Source organism: Argiope bruennichi, chromosome X2 (assembly GCF_947563725.1).
Source record: "Argiope bruennichi chromosome X2, qqArgBrue1.1, whole genome shotgun sequence".
NCBI classification, from domain to species: domain Eukaryota; kingdom Metazoa; phylum Arthropoda; class Arachnida; order Araneae; family Araneidae; genus Argiope; species Argiope bruennichi.
In genome coordinates this window covers 7,154,767-7,174,464 of record NC_079163.1, presented here as the reverse complement: position 1 = coordinate 7,174,464, position 19,698 = coordinate 7,154,767, and the positions used below count along the sequence as shown (strand labels likewise).

Here is a 19,698-nt window from a genome sequence, read left to right as displayed (position 1 = left end):
CCAGTTAAAACACACCATCATTCGCAGGATGTACAAGATCGGCAACGATGATTAAGTTTGCACAGCTACTGATGGTACCTTCCACAGTAATTAATGAAATCTAAAAAATTCCAAAACATGTCTCATATCATCACAATGTTTCTGGAAGTTTATTTCCTGATGTCTCTCGCCCAATACGCCAGCACCCAACGATCCGACGCAGCATAAAACGAGAGTCATCTGAAAAAGTAACTTTTTCCCACTGCTCTAGGGATCCAATGTTTGCATTGTACTACAATGCAAATTCACGACGTTTCTTGCAATGCACGTTTGTCGACATGGCTACTGAAATCAGGCGAGAAGGCCAATTAACAGTTGTCCTGGATAGCTTTCTGGCGAACTGCTGATTCGTTTGGGTCCTTAATGTATCGACGGTAGCGTAGCGATCACTCTTAACCAGGCGCTGCAAGTGATGCTCACTACTGTCATTAATGGTCTATGGTGCCCCACAGTTTACACACCTGGATTGCGCACTCACTATGGCAATAATGCCTCTTATTATCTCATCTATTTCAATTTTAACACCATATCGGACAATCGGTCCAAGATTTGTACAATATCTTGATAGTCCTGTCAAAGTGTCCTAATGGCTTGAAACGCACTATACATTATCTAGAGGATGTCCAGTATCTTCTAGTCGTTTGGCTACCCTCTCGATTATTGTTATGAAAATTGCAATATTGTCCATTTTGGAATTCAATTTGATCGAGAAAAATTCTTTTAGCTGTCTGTAACAAAATCCAGGTTTTAGATGAACTTTGTATACTGGATATTAGTGTCTCACGCTGTTCGTCAACGCATAATAAGTGTTAAATTACAGTCTTCTCGCTGCTTGAGCTCGGATTTCTCTCGTTTCGTAGCGGATTCTTTCAGCTAAACGTTCAATTCCACCCACTACCGAATAACTGCCATGGTCCATCAGTAGAAACTGTACTTTTTCTTCCCATCCATTTCAACTGATTTTGTTTAACAATGGAAACAGCAACTTTCCAAAAGTTATTTCACTCCAATAGATCCAATTTTTTAAATCTTGAAAAATCAAAATCTTACTTAGAGCCCCCAATCACAAAGCTCAAAATTCATGACAACGTGGAAAGTTAAACGCCACCTTTTCCCATTAAATTCGAATTCAGAATATTCTGGGCCCAAAACCATTGATGGAAGAAATTTAGCAAAGTTCGGTAGATAGAAGTCTTAAGAAAAAAATATAAAAAATAAAAAAATTATAAAAATGTTTTTATCGTTAACTAAAATGATCTTGACAGCCATTACCTCGGTTTCAAAAAAAGATGCTCAGCGAATGATAGCAAACCAGGCAATAAATATATTTCAAAAGAACGGAAAAACTAACAACAGAAATACAAGGCACCCGTTTTACACACTTATGTCCAATGTCATAACTAATCAAAAGTTTAGTATAGGGTGTCTTTTAATGAACCTACAACTTGTAACTCAGATAACTTTTCAGAGTCTCGTTAATTAGCGCTAAGAACTCGTGAAGTGGCGCAGAGCATAAAAGGAATTTGTTTCGTATCAATTCGACGTCATTTTCAATCGAAGATCTATATTTATTGTTAAAAATTGCCATTTATGTGGTGAAAATGCTACACTATTGCTAAGGAAGCGTTCTGCAAAATTCAAAAACCGACCTAAGCTTCTAGAGCAATGGTAAGAGATACGTATAAGAAAATTTGAAGCGCTTGGTTGCGTGCAGATGATCCGAAGGGAAAAGTTTGCGCAAGGGTAATTGTTAAAACAGAAATAAACGATTGATGCAATAAGAGATATCATAACAGAAGAACCAAGCCCTTCCATTCGTAATCTGGCAAATCAATTGGATATCAGTCGGAGCTCTGCAGCCAAGATAATGAGGACAAATATCAGACTTTTTCCTAACAAGATCTAAACTTGACAATTCATACCAGATACTGCTATTACTCAGCGATGGGATTCTGCCATTGAGATATTGAATCTCATCAATACCGGGGATCTGGACCACAAGAAAATATGGTTGTCTGGTCAGGTGAACAGACATAATTATCGCTTTTGGAGATTCTCCAACCTTGAATTTGTCAAAGCAAGACCGTTGCATCCATAACCAGTTTGGGCTGCTCTTTGTGGATCAAAAATTATCGGACCACCTTTCTTCGCGTCAACTGTTAAAACTGATGCTTATGAGCTACTGCTGAGGCAATCGTTTTATTTCTGAAACTTGTAATCTGGGCAAGAACACTGGTGAGTATGGATTCAAGCATCAAAAATCAATACTCACCAGGTGCAATCCATACTCATGCGGTGTCCCTCCTTATCATACAGCCACTGTGTTTGACACCATTAAAAGTGTGTTTGGAATCCGAGTTGTCGCTTATCAATATCCAAACTGTTATCCTGGTTCAATGCATTGGCCATCTTATTCACCAAATACGAATACATATGATTTCTATCTTTGGGGTCGTATGAAAGATAAGAAGCCGACAGACATTATTAGCCTTAAAAGTTCCATAACCGATTCAGTTGCAAGCATTCAAAGAGAAACTCTTGAATATATACTTGACAACTTTGTGACTAGGTTGCGCCATTGTATCACATCTGAAGGTTCTTACTTTGAAAACCTTGTGCATTAAATTCCTTTTTAACCTTCTTTTTAATAATAATAATAATAATAAATGTCTTTAGTGCTAACTGCAACAGCTCAAAAGTTATTTCAGTTACAAGTTATAGGTTCATTAAAAGACACTCTGTACATAAGTAATGATGCCGTGCACGAAATGCACATAGGAGAAACAATTTACATGATGGTAAATCTCAATTTCCTCAAATTCACATAATACCTAACTTAGTATAGTTCAATGAAGGAGGAAATTTAAATGCAGTGATGTGAGAGAGAACACCCGATGCATCATTTGCACTGTCACGCAAAAATACAATATCAATTGTAAATTCAGGAATAAACAACTAATGGCTTTGTTGAAGTGTATATATAATTGTTTTCTTTCCAATCACGAAAGTTATTGGTTTGTGTATATTGTCCACTTTTTTTAACCGCAAGAAAATATTTACCCGATTCATAAATAATTAAAAATCCCCTACCAAAGCTAGAATACTACAACTACGCATTATTTAGATTTTTGTGAAAACTGTTTTTGCTTTAAACCCTTTTCCAGATTATAGAACCAAAGTTGCTCCAATGTGAAATATTACTTGCATGACCAAAATAAGAAAATTCAGTTTGGGGAAAACACTTTGAAACATTTATTTAAGGCACACCAAAAAACTTTTTTGTTGACAGAAATATTAAAAGAATTAACTTTTTTGCAGATTATATTATTAAATTGATTTTAACAGAAAAGGCCAATTTAGCAAACACCATTATTATTTTAAAATTTAAAAAAATTGTAATTCTTGCAAACTTTTATAAAATACTTAATTTTTAATATTTGCTAATTATTTCAATTGTTTTTTATTCCTTAGATTATTGGTAGCAAAATTTAGCATGGAAGTGAAGAACTGGCTCTTTGTAAAATTTTAATAATTATTTTTCCAGCTAAACCTGAAAAAAAAAATCATGTAAATTCTGAAAAAAAAAATCAACTTAGGTATTTATTAAAAAAGAACTACAGCTCTCAGATCTAAATCCATACTAATTCTAATAGTACATATTATGAAGGTATTTACAAAAATTTCTAAGTTCCAACTCGACAGAAAAAAAAAAAAAATCTTAATAATAGAAAAACAAATGCCTCCAAAAAAAATTAAAGTCAGAGAAAAATGTATTAAAAGTTTATAAAGAGATTTTAAACAAAAATCAATAATGCTTGTACTGATTTAAATTTTTAATATGTTATTTCTTAAAGAATGCACATAAGTATTATTAAACTCAATACAATTGAATATTATTCAAATTATCATGCTTTTGCACAGTTGGTTATGACAACAACAGATTATTTAACTTAATCTGACCTTAACATTTTCATAAAAGTTTAACATCATACACTTTTACAAAATAATAATAATACAAATAAAAATAACAGGCGTTATACATAAAACTTTCTTCTCAGTTTCAAATTGGCATTTTTTTTTTTTTTTACGTGACTTTATACTACACAGACTGCATTTCCAAAATCCACAACAATATAGTTTAATGCTACAGGGCTATCTTCAGTAACTGTAACAAAAAAAAGGCATATTCTGAAGTCTGCAGATGGCTGGTTTTCAAAATTACTGTTTTTATTACTCTGCCTTCTCCTAAAAACATGCAACTTAGTAACTCAAGAACATTTCAGTTGTAGTATTTTCTTAATAGAAGAATGAATAAAAAACAACAAAACAATAAATTACAAAGTTTCTAAGAAAAAAAAGAGTAAAAATTAATATTAGTCTTGAAAATATCCTTTCTTATGAATATTAGTTAGGTAGCATTGGAAAATCGAGAAAAATGCAAAATATAAAAATGATTTGAGTAGTAAAAGACGATAACCATTTCATTTACAAAACTGATTTAATCAAAAATATTTTAATTAACTGTAAGAATGGAAAATCGCTTAAAGAAACTTTGGAGTCAAGTTTACCAACAATATAGGCCATAAAAAAATGTAAAAACTGTATTTTTCCATTTTTAGGGTATTGTGTAGCAGCCTTAACCCATTTTTAATAAGTCTTTCTGAAACTATTTGCATATGATCTAAATGTTCAGTATCATTTTCTAAAAAAGCCCTAAATAAGCAATTATAAAATCGAAATTCAAAAGAACTTCATATATAAATTTATGATATATATTTGTCACATATTTGAGACGAAAATGTATATATATATATACAATGGCTCAAAAAATTTAGAGTGCACCTTATTTTTAGTTGATAAATCCGACTTTCAATATTAATAACACATTACCGGGAAGTGCAATCATGTTTTTATTTTTACACATAACAAATGGTTGAATTTAGAGTAAAAATAAAGAAAAATCGATGAAAAACTTCTAAATCGAAATGTTTCAGAAGCATTTTAAATAAACATACGCAGAATTTTGCCTCGAAAAATTGAGAGTACACCAATGAAATTTTTGCAATATCACGCATAGAAACAAAGTGTCACTATTAATTTGCATGTCTTTTGGCTCTTATAATGGCCTCTAAACGTTATGGTACCGATTCGACCAATTTGTGGTGGCATTTGAAGATATTTTACCCCATTCTTCTTGCAACACTTGTTTTAAATGGGTTTTGTTTCTAATTTTGTGTTTTGGGACCACTTTTTCGAGTATGGTCCATGAATTTTCAATGGTATTGATGTCGGAGTACTGTGGTGGTGTAACTGCTGTTTACAATGAAAAAGACACCATATTTTGACGTTACGTGCATTCTGTTTGGGGTCGTTGTCCAGCTGGAAAATGAAATTTTCACCTAAACCCAAATTTTTAACACTTTTCTTTAGAATGCTGCGACCATATGATTCATCCAACTTGTTGCAAAAACATTTCAAATCATAGGTAGAAGTGTAAGTGTTGAAACTGTGCGAAATGCCATTAGACAAGCTGGATATAAAAGTCGCATTGTTAGAGAGGAACCGTTCATCAGCTTGCAAATTGAGAAAAAACGTTTGAAGCTTGCAAAAATTCATCTATTGAAGACCAATAACCTTTGGAAGAAAGCTATATTTAGTAATGAAAGAAAACTCAACATTTTTGACAGTGACAGCCATCGTACTGTATGGAGAAAGCCTAATACTGCTTTGGATCCAAAACATTTACAGTGTCTCACAAAAGTGATAGGACACTTGTGCTTTACAAAAGGAAACTGTAATAAAATAAATAAATAAACATGTACAAAATTTTTTTGGGTGTGTTTCATATTTAAAGTTAGTAACAATTATTACATAACATACATTTTGTCAAAATATTAAAATATTAATTTAATAAAAATACAATTCTTTAGAAAGGAGCAAAACATGGCTCACATAAGTGATGGGACACTTACTTTTCCATCAAATATTTATCCAAAAATTTTACTTTTTTAAAGGTTTTAATATTTTGTTGGATTTTCTTTTACTTTTAAAACACGATTTAATCTTCTTGGGATGGATTCGACTAATTTTTTTGTGATTTCTGGAGTGATTTTACCCCATTCTTCTAGAAGCACCGATTTTTATTATTGTTTTGAAGAAATGGTGTGTTTGCGAATTCTTGATTCCAATTCTTGCCAACTATTCTCTATGGGATTTAAGTCTGGAGATTGTGGTGGTGTTTTTATTATTTCAGGAGAGTTATAAAGCAGCCAAAGTCTAACGTTCAAAGCAGTGTGCTTGGGGTCACTGTTCTGGTAGAATTTAAAATCGTTATGAAGGTTCAATTTTCGTGCTGAAGATTTCAAATTTTGCTTTAAAATGTCAATATACTTGTACTGATCCATTATACTGTCAATAAAAACAAGATTACCAACTCCAGCGGACGACATACACCCCCATACCATAACTCCTCCTCCACCATGTTTTACTGTTGGCACCAAGTTCTGTTTGCGAAATTCTTCCCTGGGTTTTCTTCACACCAAGATTCTACCGTCAGAACCAAATATATTAAATTTACTCTCGTCAGCAAATATAACTTTATTCCAGTAATCAGAATTCTTATTTATGTTGGATTTTGCGAAAGCAAGTCTGAGTTTTCTATTCTTTTCACTTACGAAGAATTTTTTCCTGGCTACTCTACCGTGATATCAAGCAGATCGAATTACCCTTCTAATAGTCTCAGGATTAACAATTATTCCATATAATGCTTGTAAATCAGCAGCAACTTTAGGAGCCCTTTTTCTTGGATTTTTTTTTTAATATTTTGAAAGATAATTCGGTTTATTCCATTGGATAGCTTTGATGGTCGGCCAGGTCTTCTTTTATCCTGAATAATATGATTCTTTTTATATCGTTTAATGATATTGAAAACTGTTGAATGACTCAAGTTAACTGTTTCAGCAGTTTTTCTAATAGATTTTCCACGTTCAATATGCAAATTAATAACTAATTTTCGAATTTCAGGCGAAGTTTCTTTTCGTTTACCATTCATGGCTGCACAGAGCTAAAAAACACAAAAATTCCAAAACATATTGGAGAGAAATACTGCAGACGATTTTATAAATTATTGCCAATTGCTTTTGAGTAAAAATAAAACCACCAAAAGTAATTTTATTGCTTATTTCAGACGATTTTTGTTGCATATCTAATGATATAACTTATCACTTATGTGAGCTATTTTTTGCTCTGTTCTAAACAATTGTATTTTTATTAAATTAATATTTTAATATTTTGACAAATTTAAGTATGAAACACGCCCACAAAAAATTTGTACATGTTTTTGTTTTTTTAAAAATTTATTTTATTACAGTTTCCTTTTGTAAAGCACAAGTGTCCCATCACTTTTGTGAGACACTGTACGTCCTAGTTAAACATGATGGTAACTCTGTCATGATTTGAGGTCGCATGGCTTCATCCGGAGTAGGAAATTTAATTTTTATGGATGACATTATAAACGATATGGTTTACTTGAATATACTTAGAAGCAATCTAAAATAAAGTGCTAAAAATTTGTGTTTAGATAGAAATTTCATTTTCCAGTAGGACAACGACGATAACAGAATGCACGTAACGTCAAAATATGGTGTCTTTTTTTCAATGTAAAGAGCAGTTACACACACCACCACAGTATTCCGACATCAATACCACTGAATATTTGTGAGCCACACTCAGAGCAGTGGTTAAAAAACACAAAATTAGAAACAAAACCCATTAAAACAAGTGGTTCAAGAAGAATGGGGTAAAATATTTTCAAATACCACCAAAAATTGGTCGAATCGGTACCACGACGTTTAAATGCCATTAAAAAAGCCAAAAGACATGCAAATTAATAGTGACACTTTGTTTCTATGCGTGATATTGCAAAAATTTCATTGGTGTACTCTCAATTTTTTGAGGCAAAATTCTGCGTATGCTTATTTAAAATGCTTCTGAAACTTTTCAATTTTGAAGCTTTTCGTTAATTTTTCTTTATTTTTACTCTAAATTAAACTATTTATTACGTGTGAAAATGAAAACATGTTTGCACTTCCCAGTAATGTGTTATTTATATTGAAAGTCGGATTTATCAACTAAAAGTAAGGTGTACTCTCAATTTTTTGAGCCACTGTATATATATGAGAATTCAAAACTACCAAATGTTACAGTAATCGCTTTTTTTGGAATATGATCTTTCATGACAGGAATGTGAAAATATGTCAAAACCAATTTAGAGAAACTTTGTCATTTGTAAAATGTTTGTGAAATGATGTATGTGTGGCATTGGATAATAATCCGGTACCATGACTGAATTCAGCCTCCAATAATCACCACAAACCCAGTAAAAACTGCTAGCTTTTGATACAACATGAAAAAGAGGCCCAAGGAGACTTTAAAGGACATATATAAGACATAAAATAAAATAAATAAAATTCTTTAATATCTTTCTGATAAATAAAATTCTTTTTTAACTTTGCGAACTTTAAGATGCAATCATCAAGGTTTAAAAAATAAGGGTAGACTTATAGCTTTTATGAAATAAATGGTACCATAACTAAAGTCTTTTTAACTTGCAATAGGATTTAATAGTTTAGGAATTCTTTATAAATCATACTATCTGACACCAACTTGATCTTACTATGATGAGCTTTAGTTAAATTTCTTTTAGTAGACAAACTCGTATTTGAATCCACCAATCTTGATTTACTTAAACTTAAAATAGTGAAAAACTTGAATGCTTAGAACTGCAGAAGAAATATTTGCACCTACAAATAATTACTGAAACATTCTACCTAATACAATATTTGCATCTAACCTTTTGCAGCCATACAAAGGTATTTTTGAATTATTAGCTACATGCACATAATTGAAGGAAGTTTCTATTTTAAAACTGAAATATAAGCAAGTATGCAAGAAACATCATTATCTTTATAAACCTAAAAATAAAAATGTGGATTTTTATTACATACATATAATCTTCACTATGCAAGAATTGGCAAGTCAGGATAAAATTTGTTATTTGAAGGAGCACCTATAACAAATTTTTTTGAATTGTTTCATAATTACATTATTAATGGCATTTTATTTCCTTACCCTAAAATCTACATGACAGAAGCAAAAACTAGATCGAGTTTGAGTGCAAGTCTGAATTCATCTACACCTGATGATAAGTACAAAATCTTGAAAATGAACTGTTTAGATACAACTTAGTTAATTTCAAAACCCATAAAGTTAAACTTTCTAACTTGTTTTGTAATGCTAAAATTTAAGCAATATTTTTCTGACCGCAAGCATCATGAGTTTCTGAAATTTTAGAAGCACCAGATTCTGCTTTTATATTTTTAAAAATTTTATCTTCTAACATGGATAATTCTGATTGCATTATCCTATTTTACATCTATCCAATAGGAAAAATTTCGTTTTATGAATGCTTCACATTATGAAAAAGATATGGGATCAAATTATGTTTGTTAAGAGATTCTATTATAATTTTGCACAAAAATATTATACTATTGTGATGCCTCATGCATTATCTGTCTACAGGAGAATGCATGACACAAAACACAATGCCTTTTTTTTTTTAACAGACTTGCTGGCAATTACTGTTTTAAAAAAACAAGAATACATTATTCACTGATGGCAAAGCAAAAAAAAAAAAAAAAAAAAAAAAAAAAGGCACTGATAATAAACATTTGCATCAAAAACGTTCATTTTTTTTACATGCTTGCATAATAATTGTTTGAATATATTGATAAGTTTAATTTTCAATCACATATATATATATACTTTATTTATCATTTATTTGTTTTTGAATATCCCAAGAACCTTCAAAAATATTTATCATGAATTACAATAACTTTACAGACTATTTTTTAACTTATGTGCCCATCACTTTTTTAAACAGAGTATTTGGAGAATAATCATCAATAAATGAACATCTTATGGCATTATAAAATTTAACTGTACCATATAAATTTCATTATTCAAATAATATATTTTACAGGCACTTTCTTTTTTTCTTACCTCCATACCATTGCTCTATGCTACTTCCCCTACTGAATTTGAATTTATAGTAGATTTGAAATTATTTTGATATATTTTTGCATGTTGAATATTTATTCCAAACCATGAAAAAATAAATTTGTCTAAATTTTAAACATATGTAGTAAGCTTTTCGATCTTTCCAGAATTTATGACAACATAGAGGTCCTGCTGTTATACTAGGGCTGCAGAGTAAGGCAGGATATAATAAATTAAATTAATATGCAATCTTAATTTTTTCAACAACTAAAAATTCAAAACTTCCTTTTTGAGCTGCATGGGCATTTGGCTTTCCCCATGCTCCACAAAGTTTAATTTCTCTATCTGCATTTATCCAACCTTTATACATTTTTTCACCAGCATTTTCACTCAGAATTTATTTTTCATTACCAGTTATTTCATTATTGAATGTGGAACAATATAAACTTTTTTATAATGGTTTAATATAAATAAATTTTATTTAACATTTAATTTTCAATATTTCTTTTTGGTATGATAAACGGTGTATCAATTTTTTTTGTATAATAGTACACAACACATTTTACAAATACATCTTGTTTTATTGCATTTCCCTCTACACATTCTAGTTAATTTTTTTCCCCTACCAGCGATCCTTTTTGCATAAAAATGTATTCTTACCTGTCTGGAAAGCCTGAGGGGTTGATCATTATAAGGAGTAATTGTAGAAATATTAGAGAAAGTGTCATGTATTACACTGCATCCGTTGGAAACTATAGTAGCATGAAGAAGCTTGTTGTAGTTAAGTTCAGTTCAAGTGAGTAGTCAAGAGAATTCTCTCTTTGGAGTGTCAATCACCTGCCAGTACTTTGAGCTCTTTATACTATTGTAGTTTACTACCAATTTGCTGTTTTGTTACCTGTGATTTTGTGTAGAACAGAGCATTGTTATCCTTTAATGAGCCTGCTCCAACTTTTCACCATGCCATACACCTATCCACTGACCAGATTGTGCTATAACAGCATAATTTTGAGAACACACTGCCTAAATGACAATGATGCAAAACAAAAGCACATCAATCACAAGTTTACAGTTAGCTAGTTAACAATGTTTGGATGACACAAATTAACTTGTGACCAGCCAACAATGTGTTAAGCTGCAATATCGCATGAAAATCATGTCTAAAAAAATGTTTGAACAGCTATATCTTGGAAAATCTCTTTCCTCCAAATGCATATTCTGATAGCTTTCACACTATCTTCTTTCCTGTTTTCTGCATCATTATGACAAGCATGGCATTTGAGATCTGGACCAAAGTTTAATAAGTAACTTTTAGAAATTGCTAAAAGATGAACTTTTCACTTGATAATGAACACAATGATTAAAGCTTCGATTTAGAGACAATCCTCTCTTGCTTACTTACAAACAGTACATTTCAAATATATAACCGTTATAAAAAAAATTCATTTACTTACTATGCATGTTGAAATTTTATCTAGAGCTATTCTTAAATGCAAATTTTCTTTCTTGTTATGACATTTCACTTATGGATTTCCATAAGATAAAAGCTCATTTGATGTGTGGCATTTGTAATCATTTTCATAATGTGAGTATTTATAATTATTCAAATTTTACCTGCAAATACTGAAGCATAGGGTAAGTTTCAACAAAGATTTCATTAATCAATTAAAAATATTTTATAAAAAAAAAATAGGAAAATATTCTCCTTCTGAATATATTGGGCCGATGGATGATATGTATGTTCTAAATATGATATAGCCATTTTAAAATGAAAAACAGATTTTATATCAAATCTAATATCAGAAAATTTATAAAAAAATGTAATGAAAAAAAAACCCTTAGTGCAAAGTAAGTATTTATAAGTCAATTCAAAATGTTAAATATAGGGAATATGTTTGGGAAAAGTATCATGAAAATAAGAGTGGAAAATACGCTAAATAAAAAAAAAAAATTCTACCACAATTTCCAATTTAGCTTTGCACCAAACCCGAAAGAGTTAAAAATATACTTAAATTAAAATACAAATTTAAAATAAATATAAGCATTATAATTACCGAGTATTTCAAGAAGTAAACTAATTTCTCATAGTATCAATTCTACGATAACAAAATAAACTTTAATATATAATAAAAAGTATACTTTAAGATAAATATTACTGAACATACGCGATTTCTGAAGTGCCCTAAGCCACAAAATTCTAGTCTTAATGGATTTTTACACATTTCACCATTGTATTCTTCATACACACTTCGAAGTGCTTTCAAAGCTCTAAAAAGAGAGGAAAGAAAAAAATTTACATCAATTAATACTAAAATGAAATGTATACTGTAAGTACACACTATTTAATACCTGTCATGAGTTTCTGTATCAATGATGTTCATTACCATCAATGTGATGTGCAAAGTTGCAATGGAATTCATGCAGACATTAAACTGCATATTTTGAGCAACAATGTGATCCTGGATTCTTTGTATAGCCTTATGAATCTATAAATAAAGTAACTGCATCAGAAACTATAAGAAGAAAAAATAACATTGTAGAAAAGTAAACTTGGTACCAAGAAAATTGTTTGAAAAAAATTATCAAAAATGAAAAAATATTTGACACACAAAATCAAATGATGCATATCTGTTAGAAAACTAAATCAAGTTAAAAATACAAGTCTATAATAGGAATATTCAGAATACTATAAGAAGATAAGAATTAAAATATTTATTCTTAGAATAAATATACCACTAATATGAACTAGAATATTTAATATTCCACTAAAATTACTATATATTAACTAGGAATATTAAATATGGACCTATGGTTTCCAGTATAAATATTTAATTAAAATATTATAACATTTACATAAAGTAAAAATTTTATATATATATATTTCTTATTTTGGTTAACAGCAGATAATTCCTGATAGTAATCATTTAATATATGCAGAACAAAGATTTTTTTACAAGAAACAAAGCCTTTTATTCGCTCAAAGTCAAATATCAAGAATGAAGTAGAGAAAAATTCAAAATAAAACAGACAACCATTTTCAAGTGACATATAATCAAATTTAAAAATGCTCTGAAGAATAGAAAGAGTCAAATTGGAAATTTTGAAAATTAAAGCTAACATTTAGAAATTTTAATAGAGTAGAAAAGATAATTCTTGGAAAAATTGCATTAATTATAATACTTCTCCTCTGTAACAAATTTAGATCAATAATGTATTATTTCAGGAAGAAAGAACAAGAACAGGTAAAAAATTTATTACAGCTTATTTCAAATTCTTTAACTTAATTTTTTTTTTTTTTTTGCCCTTCACAAAAGATTGCAGAATAATCACATTAAAAAAAACTACCCTTTTTCAAAGTAAAAATCAGATAATATGCATAAATGCCACTAAATATTCCTTTGCCAGCTTCTAGAGAAATTCTTTATTTCATTAAATTTGAAAAGACAGAAAACTGTATTGAAAACAATTTTCAAATTATTAAAAATTATACATTTTATTTAATGAGCATGAAACTATATATTAGTAGTGAACATAGTTAAAAAAACATGAATATAAAATTAATAATTAATATACTTTTCAACTATGCTCAGATAATAAAGAAAACATCTGAGCAAGAAACTCCTCTCCAAACCACACTATTATAAGGATGTTTCCCTCTAAACAATTAGACCTACATCAAGTCAGTGTACACAGAATATCTCTGAAGTAAACTAGTCTTAAAAATATGACTCTCTGAAAATAATTTGGCAAACAGCTTAGTAAAATATTGTTCAGTAACTAAAAAATGTGTATCAAAGCAGTAAAGTTTTAAGAAAAATCTTTTTCTTTCTTTTCTAAAACTACATAGGTCTTAAACTTCTCTTAACATTTAAAATAGCCTTCGAAATATTTTCAATAACTAAGGACACAAAATTAGTAGGGCATGTCTTGTATGAAATTTAGTCACTTAGAAAGAGAAAAGTTCAGCTGGTGAAGGAACAGTTTAATAAGAAAATGGGATGTGCTGAAATAAATTAATGATTTCTTTGAAAAAAGATAATTGTAGAAACTGAAAAGATTTTCCAACTTACATCAGGATTTGTTATTTGTACTGCAACAAAATAATTTGGCCTCTTTCTTTTATTTTCAACAAGTTTCATCTCTGTAACAAACAAAGCTAATGAATACTTCAACAAGTGAAACTGCATTAGTTCATTCCCTTCCCCCTCCAAATTTAACATAAAATAAGTGGGCATAAAATACAGTGGATAAAAAAAGTATTGGCAAATGCCTATAAATGATCATACTTGCTAACAAAGTATGTTTACAAATTTTATTTTAGCATAGCGATTACAGAAGGAGAAAAGACAAACAAATATAACAAAATTTTGATTTAAATATTTTTTTAGTCAAAATCTACGAGAAAATCCAAAATTTACATGATAAAAAAAGTATTGGGAAAATTATGAAATTGACAAAATTATGAGCGAAAACAAAATCAGTATATGTTTAGTACTTTGTATGCATACCTTCTGCATCTATAACAGTTTGTAATCTATTTCTCATAGAGGAAACTAAGGTCTTTGTTGTACTGTTGGAAATTTTGTGCCACTCTTGCAAGAGTAAACGTTTGAGGTCATTTTTACTTGAAATTTTATGTTTCCTGATTTCTAGATCCAGCAGGTGCCATAAATTTTCAATTGGATTGATGTCAGGCGATTGAGGTGGGTTTTTTAACTGGCGAGGAGCATTGTAGAGTAGCCATTCACGGGTGAGATTCGTTGTATGCTAGGGGTCATTGTCTTGTTGAAAAACAAATGATGTTCCCAAGCCAAGATTTTGGGCACTGGTTTTTAAGTTATGGCGCAAAATGTCAATGTATATACGTGCTGTCATAATACCATCAATAAAATACAGGTTGCCAACTCCATTAGCTGCTATACAGCCCCAAACTAAGACGCTGCCTCCACAATGTTTTACAGTAGCAGTTAAATGTTGCTCTTCCAATTCAGTATTTGGCCTCCTCCACACATATCGTCGTCCATCACTGCCGAAAATGTTAAACTTTGATTCGGCGGAAAAAATAACTGTGTACCAAAACTCTTTGGATAAATCAAAGGGGGATTTTGCAAAATCTAACCTCTTTCTCCAATTTATTTGCGAGATGAACTGTTTCTTTCTAGCTGCCCTTCCATAATAATGTCCCTCATGTAAAACATTCTGTACAGTCTGTACGCTGAAAGTCTTTTGCGAAGTGAAAGCAACATCTCTAGCTATCTGGGGTGCACTTATTTTAGGGTTTTTCTTAACCTTGTTAATAATGGCACGTTTTTCTCTTGTAGAAAATATTCGAGGTTGTCCACTTCTAGTCTTATTTTCCGTTGATCCTGTTTCCTTGAACTTTTTTACAACACTTCTGACAGTAAATAAACTTATATTCAACTGCACTCCTATAGCACAATAAGTTAAACCCTCATTTCTGAGCCTAATAATCATGTTTTTAACACTAACGTCCAACTCCTTTGATCTCGAAGTCATTTTACCGCAGTAATCGCAAAATAATGCATAGACACTTTTGGAGTAGTTTTGCAGACTTTATACCAGTAGCGTTTCTTATCAGTCGAAACACGTGACTTCAATGTAACAAAATTTGCATAGCAGTTAAAACTTTGCCAATATTTTTTTGGCATGCAAATTTTCAATTTTGAAAGAAAAAATCGTAGAAAATGCAAATTAAAATAAAAGTTTTACTATTTTTATATATCTAAGATGTCTTGTATTTAATTACGACAGCTAAAATTGCATAACATTTTATTTATTTGTCAATATGAATAAATTAAGGCAATTGCCAATACTTTTTTACCCACTGTATACAATAACCATTACAAAATGCAATTTGTAAAATTTGCATTACCTTAAAAATTTTTTATTATAAAGAAAATAAATTTCAACAATTAGCAATTATAATTTCATAAGATATGAGCACTTTATCAACAACTTTCTGTCACAGTTCAGAAAAGTTTAAAAAATACACAGGTCTTAAATGACAATAAAACTGTTTAATAATATTTGTCGATTTAAATTCAATTAAAAATACCTTCTGTTGCTTCCACTTTTAATTTCTTCTTGGGACTTGTTTCTGAAGGAAATGCTTTTTTTATTTTTCCCATGGTAATTTCTTTGTCAGATTGATCAATGGTACGATTAGAAGAACATTCAACAGAAGCGACAGGAAACTCTCTATGATAGCTCTGAATTAATCCACCAAAACGTAAAAATCTTGTTCTTGACAAAAACAGAAGTTGATTTCCTAAAATCTGGACGGTCTTGACTGATAAAAAGCACAAACAAAATGTTTTTGATAAATAATCCATTTCTGTATAAGTTGTTAATTTCCCAGAAAGAGGAATACACGAATGAAAAATATAACTGATGTAACTATCATTAATTTTCATGCTAGAAATGCTAAGAGTAAATAACAAAAAGCAGACAACTAAAATCTTTTGGACGAATTACCCTAGGTCGTTGCTATCAAAACACATAACTGAAGCTCGACGTTTGATTCACGCATATTATTTACAAATATTTTCCGGGTAGCGTTAACCGGAGGAAGCATTGGAGGATCAAGCTACAGAGAAGGAGATCTCTTTCTTTGTGGATCAAGCCAGGTTCCAATTAGTGCCTGTAGACGGTGCTAGCAGTCTGCAGCCATCTTTAGGCGCTAGCAAGAACTATCATAATTCCCAGCAACTAGTTATAATAGGGGTTATAAGATTTGGCAAATAAACATATCTGTCGCGATTTATTCCAATCTTTTTCATTTTCTATTACGCGATTTTGTTTTTCATTTTATTCCGCTAAAACTTTAAATCAAACTTTTTTTTTTCTTTTACTCTTCCTGAAACTTTACTTGTTTCCTTTTTTTACTCTCTTCTTTTACACTCTTTCAGGAATTCATCTGATAATTTTTTTATTTGAAACTTAATTTGACGTAAATTATTTTTTTATTATTATTAAAATGTATTTATTTATTAAGAACTTTTTAAAGTTATTTGTTAAGAATTATTATTTGTTAAGTAACTTAGTGATAAAATATAAATTTATTTAATTATTATTTTATATTTATTTTATATAATTTTTTTATTTGAATGAAAACGTCTCCACTCGTTGAAAATAATAAAAATATTTTGATTCAAAATTTCAATAAACTAATGTTTTTGCGTTATTGTGATTCGGAATAACATTTGGATGCAATACTATGAATATCCTTAGTAACTCTTAATCAATAAGACTATTGTTATTAATATTTCCAAGATTTTTTTATATCTTGAAATATACTGAAGAAGCTTAAAGTTTAGACTTGAAACTCTTCATAATATGACTTAACAGCTAGAAAAACAAAACGATTTAAAATGAAACGGTATTAAAAAAACTTATATCCTCTAACACATTAGCATGAAATTACATTTAAACATTCTTATATAACTGAATATAACTTTGTATTGTACAACTAGTCCTAAGAAAATTAGATTTAAATTGTTCTGTGTAAAAAAAAGTAAAAATACATTCTTTTCAATTTAAAATTATTAACAGCTGCAACTTATTTTTAAACAACAGTAAATGGGTTAATATATTACTTTATCAAGTGAAAATATTTTAAGCATATTTACAAACATATCATAATTTTTGTATAATTAATTTATTGCAAAAACATGGATTATCAATAAAACATGAATGTAAATATGGCTTTGTTTCATCAATTAAAAAGGTTCATCATATTTCTTATAAGTTATTTACTGTGATTTATCTGTTAACTAATGGAACTAGATTTGTTTTATTCGTCTAGAAGAAGGAAATAATTTGCAAATAACAGTAACAAAAATTTTATTTAACAACTTTAGAAATTCGTAATATATTATACTACATTAGAATATAGTAAAGTAAATCTCAGTCAAACATTAATTCTGAATTAATTAAAAATAATAAACCTTAAAAAGTATTCCGTAAAATCAAAATCTATGTAAAGAAACTGTTTCTTGAATGAAGGCTTCGCTGGATAAACAATGAATACTTCAACCTATGCCACATCTATTAGGCCATTATGATATGAATACGATTGTTTATCTTTTTATTTTGATTATTTCGGTGAGTCTGGTGATTGATTTCATCGGTAGTCTTTTTATCATTGTGTTCGTTATACCATCTAATCCGGGGCTTTTACCTTCTTTAAGTTTATTTATTATTTCTGATGGTCTGCACTCTTCAGTTGCTTCTAATTGTTTTTTTCCGAAAAAAAAAATTTCGAGCCTTCTTTTGTCTGTATTTTCAGTGGGAGGGAGACAGGTCGTTTTGTTTAAATTTCTTTAAATTACTAGTCATGTTTATTATTGTGCGGCCCTCTGAGAGACGCGATTAAAAAGTATATTATGTCTATGGCGGAAGTACCGTTGCTTAATTTTTTGTAGCAGCGTCTATAAGTTTATTTTTTTTTATTATGTTTCCTATCTCCGTTATTAGGGTAAGTATGTTTTGCAACCCTCCTATTGTTGGAATTCCGTTATTGCCTTCTTCTCCCGACTTGCGGTTTCCTTCCTGCTCTACTCTCTTCACTTGGTCGCGTAGCCTACGCCTGCCCTCCTGTTTACATCCTTTTTTCTCCCCTCGTGGGTTATTAGTTAAAGCGGCGTTATCGACAAATTGCTGGTAAACTGGACAGACATCAAAGCACCCCGGAAAACATCGAGAGGGTCAAGGGAGGAAAGTGTGCTCTGTCTGCAGACGGACAGGTCGTAAGAAGGTCGCTTTACCGTTTTGTTATTGTGTTGGACTATTGTTGCATAGGAAGTTCCCGGGTTTACTTTCGCTTCTAATTTTCGATACCTAGGGCAGACTTTGTAGCTCGCTGTGTGCAGTCCCCCGCAGTTCGCACATATGACTGAAAGTTTTTCTTCCTCGGTTTTTGCTGTTTTGTTTGGACAACTTAGAGATTCGTGTTGCCCTGCGCATATAACGCACTTGGGCTTCATTCCACATTGCTGTGAGGTGTGCTGCCACGTTGGCATTTGTAATATTGCTTTAAGGTTTTATTTATATATTTTTCGATTCTAACCACCATATACATTAATTTATTGATTTTATATATATCTTGGATAGTGGGGTTTTTCGTTAAGCGTACTTGGTATATTGGTAGTAGTTCTTTAGTTTTAAGTTTTCTAAATTGGTTCTTGCGTGAAAATGAACGAAAGCCCAGAGGATTTTCTTTTATAGTCCTTGTAGAAGAGATAGTGAGAAAAGCATGATGAATCTAGTAATCTCATTGGCTGTCAGGATGCAACAAGGAGTGGAGGTATGCTGCTTGGGCAAGGTTAGTTTTTAATATGGCAAAAGTTAAGGTATTAAATAAAATGAATGTAAAATTTAAATTAACTGAAAAATGATGAATCAAAAAGGAAAAGGGATTTAAAGTAGAATATTACGGGGTCTTTTAATACGCGGATTTGGAATGTATTTTTGAATTGAGAGAATAGCTTCGTTATCGTGGGAGTCGAGATTTAAAAAAAATTAGTAGCAAGTTTTTTGATGAATTTCTTAAGTGGAGGGTAGTCGAGAGCTCTGTACATGTTA

General features: G+C 30.4%; 1 protein-coding gene across 1 annotated transcript in view; it reads right to left on the bottom strand.

Annotated features, from left to right (window-relative positions):
• Nucleotides 1-16,660, bottom strand: part of LOC129960571 (A-kinase anchor protein 7-like) — a 31,817-nt gene extending 15,157 nt beyond the window's left edge. The window contains exons 1-4 of the mRNA XM_056074063.1: nucleotides 16,172-16,660; nucleotides 14,166-14,236; nucleotides 12,445-12,581; nucleotides 12,261-12,363 (exon numbers count right to left, since the gene is read on the bottom strand). Coding sequence (XP_055930038.1) covers nucleotides 12,261-12,363; nucleotides 12,445-12,581; nucleotides 14,166-14,236; nucleotides 16,172-16,529 — 669 coding nt within the window. The 5' untranslated portion in view covers nucleotides 16,530-16,660. The remainder of the gene's footprint in view (nucleotides 1-12,260; nucleotides 12,364-12,444; nucleotides 12,582-14,165; nucleotides 14,237-16,171) is intronic.
• Nucleotides 16,661-19,698: the final 3,038 nt, after the last annotated feature.